Source organism: Haliotis rubra, unplaced genomic scaffold (genome assembly GCF_003918875.1).
Source record: "Haliotis rubra isolate DU_JTF1 unplaced genomic scaffold, ASM391887v1 Scf506, whole genome shotgun sequence".
In the NCBI taxonomy this organism is placed as follows: domain Eukaryota; kingdom Metazoa; phylum Mollusca; class Gastropoda; order Lepetellida; family Haliotidae; genus Haliotis; species Haliotis rubra.
The window spans coordinates 298,629-310,429 of NW_025767198.1; the positions used below are offsets into that span (position 1 = coordinate 298,629).

The 11,801-nt window shown below is 42.4% G+C and overlaps 1 protein-coding gene across 1 annotated transcript in view; it reads left to right on the forward strand.

Moving 5' to 3' along the window:
* LOC124292056 (neuronal PAS domain-containing protein 2-like) overlaps positions 1-10,254 on the forward strand; it is a 68,592-nt gene extending 58,338 nt beyond the window's left edge. The window contains 6 exon segments of the mRNA XM_046729129.1: positions 3,863-4,010; positions 6,349-6,545; positions 6,733-7,013; positions 7,222-7,296; positions 7,417-7,591; positions 9,053-10,254. Coding sequence (XP_046585085.1) covers positions 3,863-4,010; positions 6,349-6,545; positions 6,733-7,013; positions 7,222-7,296; positions 7,417-7,591; positions 9,053-9,327 — 1,151 coding nt within the window. The 3' untranslated portion in view covers positions 9,328-10,254.
* Positions 10,255-11,801: the final 1,547 nt, after the last annotated feature.

An 11,801-nucleotide genomic window follows, 5' to 3' on the forward strand; every position in this document is an offset into this window, starting at 1 on the left:
CCCTAGGGGTGATGTATGTAAGATACTCTCTCATCTTGACCACAAGGTTGATGTATGTAAGATACTCTCTCATCTTGGCCCCAGGGGTGATGCTTGTAAGATACTCTCTTATCTTGACCCCAAAGGTGATGTATGTAAGATACTCTCTCATCTTGACCCCATGGGTGGTGTTTGTAAGATACTCTCTCATCTTGACCCCAGGCATTTCTGGTGTCCCCCGCCGTGATGTTGCTGGAATATTGCTAAAAGCGACGTAAAACCAAACTCAGTCAGTCAGTCTTGACCCCAGGGGTGATGTATGTAAGATACTCTCTCATCTTGACCCCAGGGGTGATGTTTGTAGGGACATGGTGACCCCAGAGGTGATGTAAGTAGGGACATGGTGACCCCAGGGGTGATGTTTGTAAGATACTCTCTCATCTTGACCCCAGAGGTGATGTATTTAAGATACTCTCTCATCTTGACCCCAGGGGTGATGTATGTAAGATACTCTCTCATCTTGGCCCCAGGGGTGATGTATGTAGGGACATGGTGATCCAAGGGGTTATGTATGTAGGGATATGGTGACCCCAGGGGTGATGTATGTAAGGACATGGTGACCCGAGGGGTGATGTAAGTAGGGACATGGTGACCCCTGGGGTGATGTATGTAAGGGACATGGTGACCCAAGGGGTGATGTATGTAGGGACATGGTGACCCCAGAGGTGATGTATGTAGGGACATGGTGATCCAAGGGGTGATGTATGTAGGGATATGGTGACCCCAGGGGTGATGTATGTAGGGACATGGTGACCCCAGGGGTGATGTAATGGTGACCCCAGTAGGGACATGGTGACCCCTGGGGTGATGTATGTAGGGACATGGTGACCCAAGGGGTGATGTATGTAGGGATATGGTGACCCCAGGGGTGATGTATGTAGGGACATGGTGACCCTTACAATTGGTATAAACCACTGTACTTGTGTGTTGGGTAATGGAAGTGCCCTACATTGGCATACTGCTCACTGTTGGCTGTGAATGTTGCACATGTCTGGAGAAGTACAGTGTGTAGAATATTCACAGTACGATAGTGTGTGTTGGATAATGCAAGTGTACCCATAATCTGTCTGCAAAGGCTGTACAAGGTAAGAATATTTCCCACTCAGCTGAATGGTGTTTACAGGATGTATAACAATATCTGCACAGTTAAGAGATATTTTCAGCCAGTCCAATTCCTTTTACCACGTTTAGGTACAGTCTGACACCTTTCCGACTTCTTAGATTGAGACCTGTTGGTCTGGTATGAACATCTTTCCAAGAGCCACTGCAACGATGAATCTTAAACTTGTTTCCCTAATGAGTACTATCAAACACTAATTTGTTCTAAAGGTTCTAATCCAAACCAATATGTTGTTTTTGTTCAAAATTAGTTTTTCAGCATTACCGGTGATGCAATATAAACTTGAAGGTATTGGTCTGAAGAAATTAATTTATACTTTACATTGTACCAGGTACAATGCTTATTATTTTAGTAGCTATTTTTGCTATGTAATATTGAAAAGAATAGATAGTCATAAGAGCAGCAATTCGTTTTACTTTGTAACTTCTGTTTTCCTGTGGAACTAGTTTGATAAATCGTAATCAACGAGCTGGTGTTACATAGTCATCCCAAGGTCATGTTATTGCAAACACCATATTGATATTCATCAATGATGAATCTAAAATTTGTTCAAGAGCTTTGAATCTAGTTTTCATTATAGCCACCATTGTTAAATAACATTAGATGTTACCTTTGAACTTTCATCGTGCAATTAATTTCTCTGAAACTGCAGTCCTCTGCAAACATCTCCTCCTCACTAACCACTGGAACAGGGAAGCTGAAAATCCATATGACTGTTCCCACACATGATTACACCCCACTCTGTTCAAGAGATTTGTATCTGGTTTTCTTGGGGACAGCATGACAGCCTTGTCGAAAAAGCAGTTTATGGCTTTACTTTGCCAATTTTGTTCATTATGGAAAGAAATGACCTTTGAACCTGGTTCATACAGTAAATTTAGAGTAAGTTTAGAGTTCTTATGACCATTACTTAGCCATTTTTGTTGAAGAAAAGACACATATATGTATATGTTTTGGAAACAGATTAAGAGATGGCTTGAATGTACCTCCTTATGATATTTGTCCATAAATCCTCAGTATTTATGAAGAAATTATTTGAATATCAGAGACAACAGAAACTTTGGTAAGTGTCCATCTTTGTAGACATTTTGAGCGTCCGATGACACCTACAAGTGGGCTATAGTGTCATGCTACTATGTTTGATATACAGTAACACATCTCTGTTTACTGCCTGACAATGTGGACAGAAGGAATGGACTGAGCAGAAAATACAGTGCCTGGGGAACAGGGCATTTGCCAGCTTGCTTCAACTGTAGCTAGTTCCTTGAATGTTGAGTGATGACTGAGCTGAATGTACAGCAATGGCGGACAGTGTGTAGACAAAGTGATGCTTTATATAAATCTTTCACCCTTTATGTTACGTTTTCTGTTTGGTTGAAGAAACATTAAGTTATGTTACATGGTATGGCTGAAATGTTCTGAACCTAACTAATTAAGTACTGTAATTTGCAAGCTTACATGCTGCATTAACCCAAATATGCAGCATATTTCAACAAGTGACTAGGTATTGTGGATGTAGAGGCACAGAAAGGACCAGTATGCTGTTGGGTATCTCCAATTGAAAGGACCAAGTTCGACAGCCATCCATGCAGACTTGGCATCAACATTAGGGGATGATGTTCCTTCCTTTGTAATTATTAAGAGGTGGGCAACTAAAGCGAAATTCACATGATCCAAGATCAGCAAGACCTTCAACTGCCACTTCAAAGGAAAATGTTGATAAATACATAATGTGATTGAAGATGATAAACAACTTCTCACATATCCCATAAAAAATACAGTTAGAATGTTTTAACAAATGAACTTGGCATGACACAGGTTTCAGCACCATGGGATCCAAATCTTTCGACTCCTGATCAGAAACACTCCAGTCTAGGTTCATCCCGTTGGAAGTTGGGTCTTTTTGAAACAGAGTCTTGTGTTTACCACAGTAGCCAGAGACTAGTCAATCTTCAGAGCAGTGGAACCATCTGATGTTTCCTTCAAAGAAGGTGGCAAAGTTAAGTCAAGATAAATGCTCAGTAGTGTGCTGATCTGAATAGGCCACTGCTTGAGCATATCAAGGCTCAACATTATGGTAAACAAAATGAACTAGAAACTGTTTAAGGTGTTTTTTCCTCCAGGAAATCTGCACGAGTCTGATGTTGCTTTGGCTTCAATGCATGACAGTGGCTGTGAATTAATTAACATCATCTGTATTCTCCTAGTGTGTTACCATCAAATTTACCGGTAGACCTCTTTCCAGGATTTCAGAAAGAACTGTCTGGCAATAATTATGCAAATAATGTCATTTCTTCTTTGGTTGATATTTTACACCTCAGGAGGAAGCCTTCAGCACTAGTAGAGTCCAAAGACTCCTGCACCAATTACAGAAGGGTGTTCTCCAGAGAGGATTATATTGAAAAATAAATATCAACCCATTTTATCAATGCAGTCCATCACAGTTGGGCTCAGAACTACTCAGCCACCCCTTGTATGCTGTACGTTTCCTAGATATCAGGAGGAACTGTAATACTATCAAATCAAGATGTTTGAAGTAACCCATTAAACTGCTGTGCATACACTTGTGGAAGGGCTGCCTGTACATCATTGAATGGTGGTGTGTATAGCTGAAGGTGAAGCTTTTAGCTCCTGCTTGTAGTGGGTGTGCAGTTGTACCTTACTTCTTGGTGAATGATGGTTGTGACGTTCTGGTACTTGCAGTGATGCAGACTGGTGAAGGTACCTCCTGTCACTACCGCTTCCTTACCAAGGGCCAGCAGTGGATCTGGCTCAAGACACATTACTATATTACCTACCACCAGTGGAATTCAAAGCCTGAATTCATTGTCTGTACGAACACAGTTGTCAGGTGAGTTGTACATGTTTATAGTAAGCTAGTCTAATGGTCTGCTTCTTAAGCCCCGTGTTCACATGAGGAAAGTAGATTCTATTTTCTTTTGTATTGTGTTTAAATTGTAATTAAAATCATATATTGACAATATCATACTCATTTGATTTCCTACCATGACATTAAAAAGTGCATGATTCTGATTGGTCAGAATCAGGTTTCTCTGTTTGACTCTTCAAATTAACTTGCCTACTCACACAAATCTTGTGTGTGGAAACATTGATCTATCAACACCTTACGCTTATTGTTTTTATGAACATCCCTCGAACACTTGATTGCCTTTGTCCCTGAAACTAGTTTCTGAATCCACTGAATTTAAGTTTAAGGTTCATGTTTTTTGTGTTGTCTTTCTTCCTAGTGGTCCTTCAAACACTTTACACAGGAGTCATCTCCCCTAATGGAAGTACAGGGTAACCTGTGGCACACATGTACGCATGTGTTTACTTGTTTTCTGACAGATTTTGTCAACAGTTCTTATGTAAGTTTTGGATTCTTATTTGGTTGTCATGGGTAAATCAAAGGGCGTTAAATACATTTGTCCTCCGCCTTGGGTACAGAACATTTCTCAGCCTGCAGAAACTTCATGTCTTCTCAGGATCAGCATGGAGATTGCTGGGAGTGTGTTGACACTTTTTGCTTTTTGTTACCTGTTGCGAGGCTTGTCGGCCGCTGTTGCCATTAACTTCTTGTTAATAAGGTCAAAAAAAAAGATGGTGCAGAAATTGTGCTCCAGGACTCCACCCATGGTGACTGAAGCTAGGAGCTAGGCAACCCTCCTGTCCTATATGATCCTGGGACTCCCCATCCGTTGACCCAGTGGCTGTTAAACCCATGTTTGTTTCTTAGGAAGCCTTGTTGGAGGCTCTGAGGCCTTTTAGAGATTTGATAAAAGGTCTGGCGGATCGAATTTTGGCGCTATCACAAGATAGCAGCAACGTCCATGATCTTCCGCCCTTCCTCACACTGTCCACACCGGCTGCTACTGTCACCTCAGCTGAGGTAAACCTTGAGCCGCAAGGTATGGACCTCGACTTTGATCTTATGGACTGCACGTGTATTCATGGTCGGCGAGTGTTCATCAAGTAGAAGTCACATACCACATGGTCCACACGATTGTTAGGAGGTCAGCTGAACCTGTTGGAGGAAATCATAGCCGAGATAACAGGATAATATAACAGAGATAACAGTGGACACAGGGAGAAATGTTCCTGCATGGGCAGCTCAGGCCTTACAGAACACAGGCAGCATATGAGCAGGAGAGAAACTCCATGTGTTGCATGGGCCGTACAGGCAAAATACTGCAAGCCCAAGATACCACTTTTAATAGATGCTCTTCTCACAGAGATATGAAGCATTTTACAGATGCTTCGGAAGATCTGAATTTCACATCCATAGAATTAAGAATGGAATCTTCATACCACAATTACACCAGGTCAAGTTGGCTGCACCAGAAGTCCTATTTCCGGAGTCAATGCTGCCTCTACCTGATCAAGAAATTCAGTGACCAGAGGCTCCTCTCTTCAACACAAAAGTGTTACCTCAGTCATCCTTTGAGTCAAGGATTTGAATAAGGCATCGTCTTCACTCAAGTATTCAGACCATTTGGGCTGTTCTTCTCTTCAGGGAAAGGATTCTTATGAGACTTATTACAGAGATTTACAAGTCACTGTACTGTCCAGATGATTCATGGCTATCTTGACAGTATGAGAAAGTCAGTTTTTGATTCCCAGTTTTTGCGGGCCAATTTACACTGTTGAGGAGCAATCGTCATCTGCATCAGTTACATTTATCCACCGTGAGATGAGGCACATGCTGTATTTGCAGCCCCCTTGACGATCAGCTCTTCAATGCAAAAGTCCTTAAATCAGAGTAAGATAGGAACTTCCACAGTTCAGACAGGGCTCAAACATCAACTTCCTCAGCGCAAGTCAGACTTCAACTAAGAAATATTGAGATGTTTTTGTTTGGGGAAATAACTCCTGTGGATAGCCCTTTGAGGCCCACTAACAAAAAAGACAACACAACTCCATGTACTTTAAAATTTGTATTCAAGCTAAACCTGTGGATTAGAAACAAGTTTGAGAAAAACGTTGATGTACCCTGATATGTTCATTTTCACTCATTTAACACCAGGTCCAAATTCCATATCTTAGATATGAAATATAGTGTATTGGCAGAATGAAACAAAACAGTCAAGTGTTTTCAGAAGATCTTGCAGAAAAGCCATATTTCAAAGTAAAGCTTTACTTGCTCATTTGTTATGGTCCTTATGTCATGTAATGATGATGTGTGTACACAGCTACTCGGAGGTTCGCAACAGTATTCGTAAAGAGATGGGGATGGCAGAGGAGGACGACTCAGAAATGGTGTCTGTGGATGAGACAGAGATGGAGAAAGGCCAGCACAGTCCATCATGTTCTGTGACGTCTGGACCAGCCTCTCACCTACTCTCTGCTGCCTCAGTCCATTCTGAAACACCTGATGCCACTGTCACAGGTAAAGTTTACCAAGATTTTTCAGAATGCAGTGTCTGCTTCTGACTCAACCGTGTTATGGTATATTGTCCACAAATTGTACCATCTGATCTTTATGAAATAAGTACTTGTGAAATACTTGCTGGTAGAGGAAGTCTGACTTTGTTTTGCTTGTTGATAGGTTTAAGCAGGGTATCATTTTTCCTCAGGTGCCAGTCAGTTAGAGGTGTCAGAAAGTAGTCAGATGCCTCACTCAACACAACTGGATCGATCCATCTCCAGTAAACCACTAACTAGCAACCTGCAGACATTCCTTCAGCAGCAGCAGCAGCAGCAGCAGCAGCAGCCTTCACAGTCTCAGACAGTGCAGGAGAAACCATCCCCAACCCCGTCTACACCAGTGTTGCCACAGGTGATCCCAAGGGGAATGGTGCCAGTCAACATAATGAGTTTACCTCATGGCATGTTGGCCGTCCAACAAAATCAGTTGGTGAGTTGTTCAGGCTTCACACACACACAGCTCTTACTGTAATCTCATCAGATGTTTTTGGCTGAGCAATTTATTCATTTTCAAACAATGGTTAAAAGTGTGATAGTTATTGCTATCATCATCATCATCAAATGTGATATATGTGAAATATTTGTCAATAAGTGGAATAGCGAAAGACGTTGAAAGCTTGAATGTGATGTATTTTCAGTCCCGGGTAACAATGGGAGATGCAGTTAGTGTGGTTCCATCTTTGTCACCAGCTCCAGTTATGAGTCCTCAAGAAGTAAGTCACAGAAACATGTCCAGATCAGGAATAGTATTCTTTAAAGTTCTTGAATGTGAAATAATCTTTTGTGGACAACTTTTTGTACTCAGAAAACTAGATAACTACTTCTGTTTTCAGAATCTTCTTCAGCAGCCACAGATATTCATGACTCAGGCACAACGCCTTCTTCATGACCAATTGCTTCACAAGTCCGAACAGCTTCAGGATGCCATCCGACACCAGCAAGAGGAGTTGAGACAGATCACAGAGCAACTCACACGAGCACAGCACCTCTCCACCCCTGTAGTTCAAGGTAACAGCCCCACCAAAGTGACTCTCCACCCCTGTAGTTCAAGGTAACAGCCCCACCATAGTGACTCTGCACCTCTCCACCCCTGTAGTTCAAGGTAACAGCCCCACCATAGTGACTCAGCACCTCTCCACCCCTGTAGTTCAAGGTAACAGCCCCACCATAGTGACTCAGCACCTCTCCACCCCTGTAGTTTAAGGTAACAGCCCGACCATAGTGACTCAGCACCTCTCCATCTCTGTAGTTCAATGTAACAGCCCGACCATAGTGTCTCCGCACCTCTCCACCCCTGTAGTTCAAGGTAACAGCCCCACCATAGTGACTCTCCACCCCTGTAGTTCAAGGTAACAGCCCCACCATAGTGACTCAGCACCTCTCCACCCCTGTAGTTCAATGTAACAGCCCCACCATAGTGACTCAGCACCCCTGTAGTTCAAGGTAACAGCCCCACCATAGTGACTCAGCACCTCTTCACCCCTGTAGTTCAAGGTAACAGCCCCATCATAGTGACACAGCACCCCTGTAGTTCAAGGTAACAGCCCCACCATAGTGACTCAGCACCTCTTCACCCCTGTAGTTCAAGGTAACAGCCCCACCATAGTGACTCAGCACCTCTCCACCCCTGTAGTTTAAGGTAACAGCCCGACCATAGTGACTCAGCACCTCTCCATCTCTGTAGTTCAATGTAACAGCCCGACCATAGTGTCTCCGCACCTCTCCACCCCTGTAGTTCAAGGTAACAGCCCCACCATAGTGACTCAGCACCTCTCCACCCCTGTAGTTCAATGTAACAGCCCCACCATAGTGACTCAGCACCCCTGTAGTTCAAGGTAACAGCCCCACCATAGTGACTCAGCACCTCTCCACCCCTGTAGTTCAAGGTAACAGCCCCACCATAGTGGCACCAGCACCCTGTAGTTCAAGGTAACAGCCCCACCATAGTGACTCAGCACCTTCCACCCCTGTAGTTCAAGGTAACAGCCCCACCATAGTGACTCTCCACCCCTGTAGTTCAAGGTAACAGCCCCACCATAGTGACTCAGCACCTCTCCACCCCTGTAGTTCAAGGTAACAGCCCCACCATAGTGACTCAGCACCCCTGTAGTTCAAGGTAACAGCCCCACCATAGTGACTCAGCACCTCTTCACCCCTGTAGTTCAAGGTAACAGCCCCACCATAGTGACTCAGCACCCCTGTAGTTCAAGGTAACAGCCCCACCATAGTGACTCTCCACCCCTGTAGTTCAAGGTAACAGCCCCACCATAGTGACTCAGCACCCCTGTAGTTCAAGGTAACAGCCCCACCATAGTGACTCAGCACCTCTGCACCCCTGTAGTTCAAGGTAACAGCCCCATCATAGTGACTCAGCACCTCTCCATCTCTGTAGTTCAAGGTAACAGCCCCACCATAGTGACTCCGCACCTTTCCATCTGTGTGAGGCAGTAATGAGTGATTGTGTTGCAGGCCCACCAGACACCTCTCACTCACTGATCCTTCAGCCCCAGGTCCAGCCAATGACCATGGCTGCTACAGGCCAGCAAGTCATGATGATTCCACAGATGAGCACGCTGAGTGTTATCAAACAACCGCAGCAGCAACACCAACAGCAGATTCAGCTGCATCAACAGGTACAGATCCAGCAAGTACAACAGCATCAGCTGCAGCCTTGTCTTCCCTTCCAGATCGTCCCAGAGGCTGACGATGTCAACTTTAATAATCAAGAAATGTCCGACAACTAGACTACCGTCACTGTCAGTGTTCATGCACATCTTTGGCGACTCTTCACTTTAAGTGATAAGGATACTTCTCAGGGTGGACAAGGTTCCAAGGTTCCAGTAGTGGGATACCTCATAGCAACTCGCTGACCTAGGCAGTATGTGCTTTGTATGAGGAATGTACATGGCTGTTGACAATAGCAGTTGTTTACTCTCGTCAAGTTGGTGAAGTAAAAGGAATGCATGATTGATGAAAATGCAAATATGGCTATCCATGTATATCATCCCACGATACACTGTGTTGAAGTCAAGACTGAGAACCTGGTTGTAAGTTATTGACAGATATTAATCATGTTCCCGATGTCATATAATAAGGGGTACAACGTTATTTGTATATAGACTTTCAAACTTGCATAAATACCTGTGCTATTTCCACAGTTCTGTGTTCTCTATGAGAACAAACAGGAATTGTCCTATTTAACGTGTACATTTCATGGCAACCTTTACTTAAGGCTTTGTGTCATGTTAATTTAATTTAATCCATGCAGTGTAAAGTGTTCAAGTTTATTATGAAGGGGAAAACTCTAGACCCCTCTGTATAAGGTAGATTAGTTTTATCTTTTCCCACTTACTAGTCAGCTTCCACGGGAAGAAGCTCAGTATCTGAATGCACAAATGGATAAGTATGTATGATAAACAGTGAGCTTCATGGCAAATATTGCAAGATTAGTTTTCAGAAGTTGACCTTATTGCAAAAGTATTCTTCAAGGAGGTAACATAGCAGTATGTTCATGCTCAGTTCTTGTTCTCTAAAATGAAGTAAAGTATGACTGTTCTTGTCATGAAACTCTTGTTATATAATATGTGGCAGTCTAAATTATTGGAATTTCCAAATGACAACAGTTCCTAAGCAATTGGCCTTGGTGGCTTCTGTGATCATGTGTGTAGGTGCAAAATATTTTTTTCGAAATATAAGGGCTTGTGTCTTCTTTTCATTTACCAATGAGTTGCACAAACCTTTCAGAAAAGTTATTCAGAATGTTGTATAGACACATTTAAAAGGAAAAGATACTCACTTAAATACATTATTCATATATTTGTCTCACTTTTTATGTGTTTCACCATTGTTACCTAAATTCATGATCACTGTTGGAATCCCAAGGAATAAGTGGTATTCAGATCCTGGGTATCCCTTTCTTTTGGACATAATTTTACAAATTCAGCAGTTTTGTTAAAAATAAAACTGATTACATTTGTATTAGACAAAATTAGAAATGCATACATTTCTGAAACCCATAAACCTGATGGTGGCCCCATAGGTTTTCAAGAGAACTATGGCCTGATGGCTGCGCTCATTATATGCTTACATTAAGAGTTGTGAATATTTTGTGATATACCAAATGTGGCTGTGAATGTAAAGAAAGAAATGTGGTCATTAGGACATCTAGACTAGTTTAAAGCATGTTATATTTAGCATGGTTGAATTTACAAGTAACCAGGCTCTTCTTTGGGGATAAACATCCATGTATTCATTCAACCATGACAAAATGGGTTCTCCATCTCAATTGAAGGATTGTTTTTGACATCCTAATACTTTTCTCATATCACTCGTGGCGAAAACAAGTTACTAACTGGCCTGCAAACTTAAAATATTTCTATCATGTGTTTTGCACAAAATGTATTGCCATGTTGCATTTTGTAACCTATTACTGTACATAGAATTATTTAACTGCCACCCACAAATGACTGAAAAAAGAAGTACCAGTCCACAAATATTTGCTTCCGTGGTGATGTGGATGTCACATTGGCTGTTCTAATCAGAGGGTTTATTGTGATTTGATACCTCTGACTGGTCCAAATGAGAAGCTGAACTGCAAAATTTGGAATAGTCTATTAAATATCTATATGGTACTCAGCAATGCATATACCCAACAATATTGGCTGCTTTTCCAGTGACTGGTATAAAAAAAAAAGGAAGAAAGAGTGAGTGTGAGTGAATTTAGTTTTATGCCGTTTTTAAGCAATATCACCGCACAGGGGACACCAGAAATGGGCTTCACACATTGTACCCATGTGGGAAAACAAGAAAAAGTTCTTGTGTACCAGTTGACAAGAGGGACAGCACAAACAAGGCCATGCAGTACAGGGAATGACAGCATAAGAGGGGGTCATCTCGTGATATTTATAGCTGCAGTCGGACTCCCTTGTCACAACCCTTCCATGCCTCCACATTCACCAGCTTTTCAACATCTCACAATTGAAACATTCTAGTCTATTGTCCAACTTTATATTTGAGTTTTCTAGTCCTGAATTCAAATTCTGTGTAGTAGTCCCGGTTGGCCTTGGCCCAAAAGATGACATCTTTCACCTTACAGTTCCCGGTGGGTAATTGCTGGTGGCATGTGCTCACACCTGATTTTGGAAAGCAGACTCAAGTTCGTCATGTTTCTGCTTAATGGTTTGAATGAGTGTAGTTTTACGCCGCTTTCAGCAATATT